The sequence below is a fragment of the Homalodisca vitripennis genome, chromosome 4, assembly GCF_021130785.1.
Source record: "Homalodisca vitripennis isolate AUS2020 chromosome 4, UT_GWSS_2.1, whole genome shotgun sequence".
In the NCBI taxonomy this organism is placed as follows: domain Eukaryota; kingdom Metazoa; phylum Arthropoda; class Insecta; order Hemiptera; family Cicadellidae; genus Homalodisca; species Homalodisca vitripennis.
Genome location: NC_060210.1, coordinates 107,000,524 through 107,014,933, shown reverse-complemented (window position 1 = coordinate 107,014,933; position 14,410 = coordinate 107,000,524). Strand labels below are relative to the sequence as shown.

The 14,410-nt window shown below is 32.9% G+C and overlaps 1 protein-coding gene across 1 annotated transcript in view; it reads right to left on the bottom strand.

Moving 5' to 3' along the window:
• Positions 1-14,410, bottom strand: part of LOC124361151 (calcineurin-binding protein cabin-1-like) — a 91,772-nt gene that overhangs the window by 47,164 nt on the left and 30,198 nt on the right. The window contains exons 13-16 of the mRNA XM_046815192.1: positions 11,009-11,118; positions 9,457-9,532; positions 6,686-6,793; positions 677-839 (exon numbers count right to left, since the gene is read on the bottom strand). Of these exons, the coding sequence (XP_046671148.1) occupies positions 677-839; positions 6,686-6,793; positions 9,457-9,532; positions 11,009-11,118 (457 nt within the window). The remainder of the gene's footprint in view (positions 1-676; positions 840-6,685; positions 6,794-9,456; positions 9,533-11,008; positions 11,119-14,410) is intronic.

Here is a 14,410-nt window from a genome sequence, read left to right as displayed (position 1 = left end):
AAACAACAAAACAAAATTACAAGTATACAAAATAAGTATACAAGTATACGGTACTATCCGGAGGCCACTCTGTCCCTATCTACTACTTGTTATTACGCGATATAAGTAGGTTTAGATAAGGTTATCATAAATATATTACTATTAGTATCAAGGTTAAAGCAAACCTTTATAGGTTCACGTAATCTGGGCTTGAACTTGAGTACTATCTCGAGAGGTGTTTTTATTTCTTGCCAGAAATGAGGCATGTCATCCAACATGATCTGATGTAGGAAAAAAAACCGATCGGAAATAACCCTGGGCATCAGTGTGGGATTTGATAATGCCTTTGGTGCCTTTCTGTATTTCTTGCAAAAAAAGATAAGCATCCCTTGAGGTAGTACCTAAATTCAAGCTCACATCATGTGAGCGCTTGTAAGTGTTAACTGTAGATTTTCAAATATTATTTATATATGTTATATTTAAATAATATTTATATATGTATTAATGTGTTAATAGGGACAGAGTGGTCTCCTGATAATACCAAAGTACCCAAAACAAATATATTGTAAACAAGTATTTGGTAAGCAATACATTTCTATTTAAGGTTTAAATCATAAATTTATTATCATTTTAAAATGAACAACATGATGTTCTTAATTCAGAGCATACAGTTTCAGCAATATGTTTAAAAACTCACAAATTTTAGAACCACCGTAGTTAGCACAGCTGAGGATGCAGATAATGGTGTTGTTGATAGTGTTAAACCACTTGGTCCTCAGTTCACAGTTGTCCTCAGCAACGGCTGCGAGCAGCTGCTTTACACTCTCATGAACAAACATCTCTGCCCACCGCATGCACTCCTATACACAAACTTGCAGTCATAATTTTAAATCACTTGGTCCTCAGTTCACAGTTGTCCTCAGCAACAGCTGCGAGTAACTGCAATCACACTCTCAACAATGAACATTTCTGCCCACTGCATACACTCCTACAGTTCGAGGACTTTAGCTGTGTGCGTGACCTTGAGTGTGTGGTAATAGGCGGGAGGGGTGGCGGAGTATCAATATGCGCTGCGTCCCAAAAACATTTCCTGTGGCCCAAATAACTCATCACATTCGCTACAATCAGTCTGTTTTGTGACAGTGCTGATTGTGGCGGAGTTAAATAATAAGAGAATACCAAATAATAGCAATGATAGGACTTATCCAAGTTTTTCAGTTATTATAGACTTGTTTAACATGTTTTTTAAAACAACATATTTGTCAATACAAAACTGCAAATCAAAAATCGTGAGTTTAAAATCGTTAAAGAGATCGATGCGCCTTCATCTCAGCGGCTAGCACGTAAATGCAACCCACCACACAGATAGCGTTTATTGGTTGAAAGGGTTGTATTTGGGCCCTATGAGCACAGCTAAAATCCTCCAACTGTACACACAAACTTGCAGTCATAATTTTAAACCACTAGGTCCTTAGTTCACAGTTGTCCTCAACATTGGCTGCGAGTAGCTGCAATCACACTATCAGCAATAAACATTTCTACCCACTGCATGCACTCCTACACACAAACTTGCAGTCATAATTTTAAACCACTAGGTCCTTAGTTAACAGTTGTCCTCAGCATTGGCTGCAAACAGACGCTTCACACTATCATGGACAAACATTTCTGCCCACTGCATGCACTCTTAAACACATACTTGCAGTAATAATACTTCCTTTCATTAACCCGTCCCAGATGAAACACGGGCAATACCCGGAGTGCTGTAATTCCGTTAGCGGACGAATCACAGGCACTGCACGCCTGGTGTACAACGTCTCATTTCACTAACATATAAGATTAGTTCGTTGAGTTCTACTTCCTCTGAATTTTGCTGCTACCTCTGGGGAATAGTTTGGACCATTTAAAACAATGTTGCAGCCTTTTTTTGTAGTACATTTGCTGGTTTGTTGATGAGCAATAAAAGTACCAGATGAATGAATTGTCTGCTGATGTAAACAAACTAGTTGAGGCACTGTGAATCGGGTTTTTTGTACTTTTATTGTTGTTGTCATCATAATACAAGTTTCTTTTAGTTTTTAGTCTATTGTAAATATGAGGGTAAAGTGCAATTAAATAATGTAATTTAGTTCTTTATTTCACATGAAAATATGTAACTTTTATTACTTTGGATTGAGTTACTAGTATATAGTGTTGAAACAATACATTGATTATTCATTTAGTACTATTTATTTTTCTGATGGCTGTAAGTACAAGTGGATTACAAATTTATGACATTAGTGATATACTTGATGATGGTTTAACATTCAGTGAAGAAAGGACTGATTTGCCTCCTCCAGAGTTAAAGGTATATTATACAGGGTGGATGAAGAGTAACTAGGTATTAGAAATCAAGTACATGCGTTTTGCTACATAAGATAACACAGGTTAAATCTCAACGTAAGCATCAGTGTTGTTAATTAACTTCCTCAAATGGCCAGGGATACAATTTACGCCTTTCTGAAGGAAGTTGTTTGGAGATGTTGGTGATAACCTTTTGAATTCTGTTTTCCGATTCCTCCAATGTTTCAGGTTTGGACTTACATACCTCCTCCTTGGCATGTAGCTCCTAAAAAAAATAACATGGAATTTTTGCCGACCATTCGTGCAGTCCATGCCATTCCAGCCATGTTTGGTACCAACAACTATTGCTAAGTGGGGTGGCGCACTTTTTACATAAAAACAAGATCATCAATGTTTTACAATGTGCTATTGTAGGCCATAGTCTTGATACATCTGAAGGCAGCGATCAGCATTCATGATGTCACTCAAAAGATATAGACCAATGAGCTTTGTTGCAGTCATTCCACATCACACGGTCACTTTGGGGTGAGTTTGCAACTTTTTAATCGTCATTTCGAGACGGAATGAATATGGAATACGGTATTATCACTTCACAAGACATTTTCAAACAGTTGTGGCCAATCTTCGTACCATCCCAGCATTAAATACCCATATTTCATTCTTTAGTCAATTTGTTTTATTTCAGCTCTTGTACATAAGGTTTCCATATGCAAAAATTTAATTCCTTATGCAACACCATATGTACTGTATGCCTTGTTACTCCACTTTCACAAGCTGCCTGATATGTCGATTTTTTTGAGCTATTTCCTGAACTGTTACCCCATTTTCCTCCGATCTTCATGTGCATGGGGCAGCCACTTCTTATGTCTTTCACAGAGCCCATGGTCATCAGCTTTGCATGACAAGTTTAATTGTCTCTGGATGTATTGAAACATTTACTTCCATCTCTCCACACCAACATCTTTGCACTAAAATAATCGATTTCCACACCCCATAATGTGAAGCAATCTGAGCTCGCTCATAAACAGCCAATTTTACTGCTATGTTTCTTTACAATGCATCAGCTGATTTTAAAGGACAACAATGAACTAGATTAAGTAGGCAGTATAAAATGTTAATGTTTACTCAGTATTATACCACTATTGCAAACATAAAATCAGTAATATAACAGATTTTATAACAGTTTTATAATAACTTGTTACTTTTCACTCACCGGTTACATATCCCTGCATAACCCTGTACTTTTCAGAAAAGTCAAGTCAACTAATCTCCAAACTGAGAAATCATATGTTCTGTACTGTCAAACATTACACATAAAACATTTTTAATCTTTGGTAAAACTTGTGTGTACTTTCAAAATTCAACCAATATGATAAAAATGAATATGAATTGTTTTCAGAAAACCTCAAAGAATAATATAATGGTCCCACTGTTTTACCCATTTTAAAGCAATCGGTTTTTTAAAAGTACTTTGTAACTTTTGTTAAAAACGTACAAATTTATTTTAACATATTTTGTGTGAAAAGATTTGATACATTCCAAAACCTAAAACAAAGTCCAATTAGGCATTGATCACATACAAAACATCATGATTGTATACTAGATAGAATAAAAACGTGTAACTGATGTAATATCTTAAGAAAGATCTGTAGTTTTACATTTTGCATAGAACTTTATTTATACATAGACAAGAATGAGTTCTGTGATGCTGCAAGAAATTTAGTTGTGAGTGTCACTTAAACCTATCACTTAGTAGGCTTACATAATTTCTTTTTTGTGGTTATACAAATGTCTATCTATCTACGTCCTGTGTACAGGGCATCTCGAGATGAATGAAATGAGCTATAGATTTTAAATTTTACAAGCAATGTCAGTGAAGCCGGTTATGCGACACATGGTGTGTATCTTGTTGCATTTTTGTTAATTAATAAAATGGTGTGGAACTATTGCAATCTACAAACTTATATTGTACCCAAATATTAGATTAATTTTCTTGGTTCATGTTATCCCTCATTCAATGATGCTTTATACTACGTCATTGAATTGTAACGTGCCATGTTTGTTCATTATGTTTACTCTACCAAATCATGCTATGATTATATTATCTTATTTTTAAATTACAGATATTTTAACTGAGAATTTCTTTTATTTACAACTGCCTTCACCAATACCAAGTTAGTTAACAATGCCTGCATTATAATATAAATTTAAAATTTATAGCTTAAAAGCTTGCTCCAAAAATCTGTTTTCATCCTGAAACATAATTTTCCTTAAGTATTAAATTATTTAATTAACACGTTAGCTGCCATGGAGGTCAGATCTGACCGGCAGTAAACTAGCCCTAAATGCCACGCTCATATTACTGCCCAACCCCGAAATTGCCAAGTTTCTAAAATTATTTTATTCATTAACTCGAATTGTTTTGTTAGTTAAAATTCATTTTCTGTCAAAACTGCATTGAAATCTCTTGAATATAATGCAATTTGAGCGTCGGCCATATCTGGCCGGCACAACATTTTTCGTTGTGATTTTTCATTAAAAATAACACTGCCGCCCAGATCTGGCCAGCAACACGGATGAAGATCCGGACTTTTTGCCAAGTGAATCGGATCATGACAGTAGTGATGATGAAGGCGAGGCTACAATGGAAATAGAGACAAATGATATGAACGGTGGCGATTCTGGTGAAAATGACGGAGAAGTGATGATGGATGAATGGACTGAATTTAAAGGTAGGCAACAAGAATTTCTTTTCACTTCTACTTCTGAGTACCATTTAAATATGGCCAATGATGCTAAACCTGTAGACTATTACTTAGCTTTCATTACTGACGACATTATACAAATGATGGTCGTGAAGGCACAATGTTATGTTATGAAGGCACAAATAAAAAAAGGAGAAATGAAAGCCCTTGAAAATGAAGATGGTATTGTAGTTACCAAATGGAAGGACAAGAGAGAAGTGCGAATGTTGTCCACCAAACATGAAGTAGAGTACGTTCTCACAGGAAAAATAGACAAAAAAGGCAATGACATTTTTAAGCCATTAGTGATAGTTGAGTACAACAAGGGAAAGATGGGCATCGATGTGTCTGACCAACTCTCATCTTATAGCACTGGTGTTCGAAAGTCAAGAAGATGGTACCATAAAGCAGCAGAAGAAATAGTTCTTGGAACCGCTGTTGTAAACTCTTGGCTGGCCTACACTAATGCTGTGAAAGCAAGACCTACAGCAGGCGGACATCAGAAAAAGCACTGCATGTCAATTACAACTTTTAAAGAAAATCTGGCTGTTTCACTTATGGGTCTAGATAATAACACTATTACTCCTGTAAAAGGTACAGGGCACCATTATCTGACTATATCTCAAAACTTTACTGGAGAGGGAAAGGGTAGACACAGGGTCAGAAGGTACTGCAAAATGTGTTACAAAAAAGCTGTACAAGTAAGTGGACGTGATGTGGCCAAGAAACTGGGCAAAGTGAACACATTTTGTGAGCAGTGTCCTGAGAAGCCATACTTATGTAAAGACTGTTTTCGTGAAGTTCACAAATAACATGTTTTATAACAAAGTGTCATGTAATTATTATCAATATTGCAAATTTTTACAATTTTATTTTATTTCACAACTAAATATTTTACAAGGAAATGTACTTTATTGAAAAAAATGATAGTTAGGTTTAATATGTCTGATTTATGTAAAAATTAAACCAAACATTTGTAAATCATTGGCTGTACCTTTATTCAATCCTTGAACAATCACTCCATCACGTAAAATGTGTTTCTAACAAGAATTTAATTCATTTTGTAAGTATCAAAATGATCGATATTACGTAATAAATACTGCCGGCCATTTCTGGCCGACACAATACCATGACAACAAGTCAATATTTGAGTATTAATTTCCCGCGCTAAAGTAAGTAGACAACAACGGGAGTCGTTTTGTAGGTAAATAGCGATATTCAAGATCGCTAGAAGTTCAACAAATTGACTGTAGACCGCAGCACATAGTAAAAAAACATAACCTAACATAACCCTGCTTTTTGATGTTGCCGGTCAGATATGGCCGACAGAAAGTCTTACCATTATATACGGTGCCGGCCAGATCTGACCTACATGGCATTTGAGAGAAGTTTCAAAAATACCTTTGGCAGCTAACGTGTTAATTATTGTATAAAAAACTACATGTTTATTAAGTATGGTAGATTACAAAAACTAGGCTTCTTAAATAAATTAAAATTTATATGAAACTAAAATCAGCACCACTTTAGTATTTATTTTTCTAAGGACATTAACTGATATGCTTTGTGCTATTCACAGTACAAAGCAGAGAGCTTTTAGTGTTTAGTAGTGAAGAAACACGCACATGGTCTCTGTCTAGCCTCTTCAGAGTGTAGAGTAGTAGACTGTACTGAGCATCCCTGGGCAGAGAGGGCTGGAACATCCCCGCACTCAGCTTGCTGGGCTGGAGAACCTGCACAGGTAATTAATTATTATGTTAGGTTTCTCTTATTTATGCATCAGGATAATACATTTTTACAATTGATGTTTTTAAACATTTATTCTCAGTTAATTCCTCCAATAACTTATTTATTATGACATTTGTTGTCTTGTTAGGAAGGTATGAATGTTTTGGGATGTAAAGCAAATACTCATATTTCATAAATTATTGATTACTAAATAAACAGTTCACCTCAGTAATATGCAAGAATAATACACTCAAAATCACTATGATTTCATTATCACAAAACAACAGTGATTCATTCCCCATCTCTTATAAAGATATGTAATTAAAATACTCAGATCAAAGTGTGTTCTTACTAGAAGGGGTGAACCACAACATTCAGGTTGATCACAGATATATTTGCCACAAAATGTTGAGAGGATTGGTTTACCTAAAGAATCCAGAAACCGCAGGAAATGAATAAAAAATCACTGTTCCAAGACACAAAACAGCTATGAACAAAAGGAAGCCTCTTAACATCAGAGCGAAGCTGTACAATTAGATGACATTGGAGCACTGACAACACTGTCCTTAAACAAAGGCTGGACAATCAGCTGACATCTGCTTGTCTATTCTATAGAAAATATCAGAAAGTTCTATGTTTTATTTGATACAATTTTATTCATGTATTTGATGCCATTACAGTGCTTAAAGAAAATGTAAAAACACATTATGATTGATTAATAAACTAACAAAGACAAACAAATGTCTTCTCTTATTACAATCTCTCAAATCAGCATAGAAACGATGGATGTAATATCTGATGAACAATACTGAAATATCACTTGAAGTTTTACATAAATCAGTTCAATTTAAAACTTAGTAAGTGTTATTTAGTCTTGAAATATTTTTCTATAATTAAAGACATATTTACACTTACAACTAGTTAAAATAAACAACTGATTTATTCTTTCACTCAACTTAATAAAATAAATCTTCATTCTACTAATTTCTCCTAGTGAAACTTTGTGTAAAGTACTTATTACTTACATATCTGTGTAAATCACATCTGGAAATAAAACGAGAAACACATAATGATGCAATAAACAAAAACAGTTTAATCTTAAAACATAGATTTGTACATACAGAGTAGATCACAACTATATAAACTTCAGAAAATTCAAATTTGTGATAACTAGTGACATATAAAAATCCTATTTTATAGTACTAATAACCAAACAAATAATATTTTTAAATAAATGGTAGATTTGTTTAACTTACACAGAGTGCATTATGTGTAATTTTTAATGTGTATTTGGAAAGTAAAAGCACAACGGTTCTTACAATGAATTTTAGAATCCATTGGCTGCAGCGTATCATTAAAAATTAATCAATTGATTCATTTACGGAAAGATACAAAGGCGTTTGTGATTGCCACAGACTACAATGTCTGTTGTTATTACAAATCTATGCAAGAAGTAGAGAAGTAAGTTGGTTCAAATAGATGTTTAACTATTGATAGCCAAACAAACCCCGTGGACCCCAGGCAATGATTTTACTGTGTTACCTGATACTCAGAGGATAAATAAGACAACAACAAAAAACAATATTTGATAAATGGTCAATATTATGACCAATAAAAAAGAACCCATATTTAAAAGTGAATGGGTTTTATTAATGCTTTGTAAAACAAGTTTTTGGGAATGAAGTGGCCAATTCTGGTGGAATTTGACCAAGGGGTGACATCTGAACAAAATAATTTGCTGTAAAGTGCTGCAAACATAGTGTCAAATGGAAATCAGCCAGGTAAAATGGCAAGGAAACTGATTAGAGGAATCTGGCTCAGCCTATATTTCTTGTCACCACACAATTTTCTCAGAATTAAAAAAAAACGTTCTGCCTCCTTGAATTCACAGCTATCCACCTTGCACGTATAAGATGTGTATAATGAAAGAGAATTTCATTGGAAAGTCATCTGTAACAATAAACAGGGAGAATTTGTCAACAACTTAGATGCATATGTGGAGATTTCATTGCAAAGAAAACTCAATAATTCTTTTTACATGGTAGATTATCTATTACATAATACAGTTTTTTCCAACCATGGATATTTTGGAACGTATCTTGAAATATTTCATCTGCACAACTTATTGAAGTAGTGCATCTATTATAGATCATAAGAAGATTCGCCAGTATACACAATCCTCAATATGAAAGATGGCTTTAAAACAATGGGAGTTTTGAGAAAAGAGTGAAAATAATCTGGAGAGCTCAGATGAAGGAAATATTATTTTAGTTTCTCAATCAACTACTGAGTTCTAAACTCTACAAAGATGACAGGGACCAATGGCTAAATGAAAACGCCGAGCAAATGATGGATCCAGCTAGAAACAAAAGACGCTGAAGGCAGAAAAAATGAAAGATTGTCTTTATTAAAGGTTAGCTTATTTTTATAATGCAGGATGATCAATTCCACACACCCTGTTCAAGGTGAACGTAAGTGGCAGACATTCTGGCTGTAAACATATATATTGAGTTAATGAGGGCTGTTTAAAAACAGACATCATGCTAAAATAAGATCTTATGTAATTTATTCAAAAGACATACAATTCATGACTTTTAATAAATGTTATCTTTACTTTTCATGATTTTACATAATTAATATTAATGATTCTACATCTTTTACTACTCACCTCAGTCAAAATGGCTACGATCTGTTCACAGTCATCTCTTTCATACAGTTCCGCTAATTCGTCTACCATCTGCTTTCTGTGAAAAAATAAATGCAGAAATATAAATACAATTTCTGTGATAGCTAAAAGACAAGTGTGATTGTCATCAATAACAAATCAACTGTTATCATTAAGAAATAAAAAAATTGTAATAGAAAAAGTTTGCAAAATTATGCAAAATCACGGTAAGTCAAAATATAACTCATGTTAAAAAGTAGAAAGGAATTTTCATTGTATTGGCTTTCTGAAGATCAGTTGATCAAATAAAAAATCAGTACAAAAAGAAAATACACACACACACACACACACTAGATATCATGGGTGATCGCATCACGGTTAATCCTATTAACTTTTCTTAACTTGCAGCATTCTTTAAACAAATTTGTAAAAAAATATAAATAATGTTATAGTTTCTTGCTATATCAATAATATCAAAATCAGGATCATCTGTGAAGTTTTAACCCCCAAAGTGTTGAAGATAATTTAGCCTCGATTGAATTAGCATGCATTTAGAGATACAAAATTTATGTTTTTGCAAAGTCTATTACACATAGAGGCATATGTGGACGCACCGTCTGGTTTTATCCGCATGCCGCGCCTTACATCATAAGATAAAACACTGATAACAGTATAGCACTGGTTTTTATTTGATTTTTCATGCAACATACAATCCAATTTGCTTCCCGATGGTCATATATCATTTACATATTCCTATACATTCACAGCATTTTTTTGAATTATAATGTACACAATAAACTAAAATAAGTCAATACGGATATTCCTGTATACGGCATTCAGTGCAATTCCGATGGTACAGTCATATCCGTATGCCACGCTTTAAGAGTTAATAGTCCTAGCATAACTGAAGTATCTAGGACAAGCTTAAAAAGTTTCGGGAGTCTATTGCAAGAGTTCAGCATGTAATAAATGAAACAACATAGTTAAAACTTGGTAATGTACAGCAGGCAGTTGACCCACAGCTTATTGCCTTGTAAATCTTTAATAAAACTGAAGAATGCTTGAGTACTAGGAAGGTCCAAACACAATGGTAGAACAAAGCCGAGTCAAGACCGTTAATAAATTAGGATCAAGCTTAGAGGTGGTAGATGACAGGAACAGGAAGAATGATTAACTTAATTTTAAGCGTAAGTGGTCATGGAATGAAAACAAATTTCTGAGTGGCTGACAGTGATAAAATGTTAAAGTTTTTCACTCAAAGTTGCACCAAATTTTGTTTTGTAGTGGAGTTGGCCAACAGCTTAGTGTCAAATGATCTTCAGGTACTTGGTTTAGGTACATCATCAACAGTAGGCTTGCAAGGACAGTATCGCTCAGAGGTTCACTCAGTCATTTTGTGATAATCACCACCAGCACAAATAATGCAATAAAACACTTAAGAACACTACTAAACAGTCTTCTGATTTTACTGCAGTGTTTATTTATGTTAAAGGCTACATATTGCACTAAGGTACGAAGATATTACACCAATGTATTGTGTAGCCAGTGTTGTTACCTGTTTAGGGTAGTCAGCATCGTCTCAACTGTACTTTTGTTGATTATGAAGTGATTAGTTACGTTAACCAATCGTACATTCACCTTGTCTAAATTTTCATAATTTTGGATCTGAAATATAATAATAAGAAGAAGTTAAATTAAAAAATATCACTGAAAGTTAACTGTGTCATGAATTATTATAATTTGTATCACTAATGGTATCAGCAAACAGACATTTTACAGCAACTTCTATGTCTCAGTATGTGTTACTCAGATACATTATAATGGAGGTATCTGTATTATTTTTGCATTACTGTTTTATAAGGCAATATTTTAAAAATCACGAAATTCAATATAACAATTTGACATACAAATTAAAAGGTTTTAGGATTTCCTCCATATGAATCACTTATCAATATTTATCAAAATGATTCTTGATATCAATAACTAACCGTGTTAAATGGTTTACTCTGAATATTTTATTGAAAGAGTAAAAATCAGCTAACAAAATATTGACAATAATTGCTTACGAAAAGGTTAAAAAATATTTGGCCAATCAAGTGCACATGGGCATTTCTGTGTTCATAGATTCAAAATGAATTTTAGAATACATTTGTATTGCATTCATAATCTAAATTTTAGTAGAATTTAGAACTATTTGCAAGAATTTGTTATGGTTATAATAATAGTTTTAACCCTTTTAAAACAATGAAAATGTTGGGTATTTTTTACTAAGTATGCATTTTTTGAAGAGACCAAATTTCATGAAGATAATGGTGAAATGGGGAAAATTTAGTAGTGTTAAAATTTATCAAGAAGATTATTAGTATAAATAAATTTAGTAATAAAAATATATTACTAGGTATTGTAAATACACCATTTGTTACCCTATTATACAGAATTAAGTGTCCATATCATCGTTATTCATTAGTAATGTTTTCAGTAGAGCAGTTTGAAAATCATATATTTATTTTATTTTTTTAACATTACCATCAGTTTATAACAAAACCGGTTCTTACTGTTGGAACTAACATTGTTCTATTCCATTCGTTTATTCATATAGAAAGTTTTATTAGCATTGATTGAAAAATTCAGGTCTTATAAAACAATGTAACATTACTATGTGCACTGATGCAACAATTGGTGCACACTGTCAGTTGTCCTCAAAATAGACAGATGTTAAACTATATTGCGCTGCCAACAGAAGTTCTGAAATACTTTTGTGGGGTTCACATGATATGCCTCCATACAGCAAATTACTTTTGTTTATAATATTTTCATTATTACGTGAATATTATGGAAAAGTCAGCAGACGGGCAGATAACTGCTTGCTTGTCCTAAAAAGGGTTAAAGGAGAAGAAACTACAGTATATGTTATTTATCGCCATGTTGCTTCAGAGAATAAAATACACTGCAATATGTATATTGTCCTATTTATCACTCTCAGTAGTTAATTTTGATTTTGACTTTTACTATGAACATATCAATGTGACTTTGAATATATTTATAATTACTAAACTTTATTGTGTTATATGATTGTTCGAAAAATTGGAAAGCTATTACATTTTATGACAATCTCTTGAGAGAGACTAAAGGGCTGATAATGACTACAAAATAAATTTAAGTAACTTGAAATATGATAAGAATTACTAAACATTATACTTCTTATTATTCTATTAAAATTTCAATTCCGAATTTTTATTTTGATGCTAATTCAATAAACTTAAATTTGCCATTATACACACATATATTACACACAAGATAAGTGTTATTAAGGACTAAATAGTCTTAACTTTGTCAATCAATAAAAAAGCCAATTTATTTTCATAATGTTTTAAGCTAAATAAAGTTAACTAAATCTTCAAGTAATGTAAAGACCCATTGAAATTAAGTTTGAGTATTGCCACAGCCACTTGCATTTACAAGTATTGTTTGCTAGGTATTGAATTTTTGTATTTAATAATGATATTTTTGGGGACAACAACAAACATTCGTATTGTCACTTTATAATTTCAGTTCTTTTATACCAAAGAACAGTTAGTACCAAGAACTGATTTTAGTATTGACACATTACTCACAACATCTGAAGGTATGCATTCAGTTTAACCCTCCAACTGATGACCGATGGCAGATGTTCATCAATACCGCTTGTGAACTGATAAAGATGGCACAGCCATTGGTCAACTTTCCGATATTATTACATGAAAACCGTTTGAATTATAAAGACATAACTTGCACCAGTTGAATTCTCTACTCATAAATACCAATTAATTTTATATAGTTTATATTCGTAATATAACTCGTTGTCAGCTGATATTGATTCAAATGCTGCACAAGATACAGCTGACAGCTAGAGACGCACTGCACAGCCTTTACATTCTTTGTTGCTACTGTTGCTAGGTTTTTATGTAGGCTAGTTGTTTATAATTGATTGTTATGTTATGAAATGGGTGATCCTCCTTCAAATTATATACGTGAACTATAAGATAATGAAAATATTAGTTCTGATGATAAAAGTGTGACATATTGGCAAATAAAGTGCATAATGATATTTATTTACCAGATTTGTTGTCAGGTAGCATGGATAATTATAAACAGGTGGAATGTGAGTTGGGTTATAAAAATTGATAGTAACAGTGAAAACAATTCATCGTTATCTGATATTCTTCTTGCCCAAAGAATTCATCAAACACCAATATGTACATACTTTACATTTTTATAAAAACACTTTTTTGCTGTAAATAAGTGTGTGTGTGTGTGTGTGTGTGTGTGTGTGTGTGTGTGTGTGTGTGTGTATATATATATGTTATAATCTTTTTATTCATTACAAAACTGTGTATATTTTTTACATTTACAGTATCTTACTATCTCAAGTCATGTGAAAGTTACATGGAGTGAAACTTAGAAAACAAAAAATGTACAGTACACAGTTTTCAATTTATGTACAAATAACAAAAAACAATACTCTAGTAAGTGTATATTGGTGCTACTTAACATTTTTCTCTGGTTTCTACAAAAAAACTATTTGTAACACTTATTACTTAGCATTTAGCACATATTTGTTAAAAGTATCCGAAAAATATACTGCACACAGACAAAAACCAGTGTATCATTCTGGGAGTTTTTTATTATCAGATGGAGGCTTAAAGTAAAGTAAAAGAGATGAATTTTCAAATTTAAAATAAGATTGCTGTTCAAAAAAATCTATAATATAACTGCCAGGGAAACTATTAAATATTCACAAGAGTTATTAACCTTGCTAAGATTGTGTACAGTCAGTTCCATGTAGGACCAGAACTGTTGACTTAGGCTGACAGGAACAAAGATGAGTTTATTTGTTGGGCAGCTGAGAAATATGTTGTCTTTGTTCAGTAATCTCATTTGACTCAATGCTTTAAAATCAACCATCCAAAATTCCTCT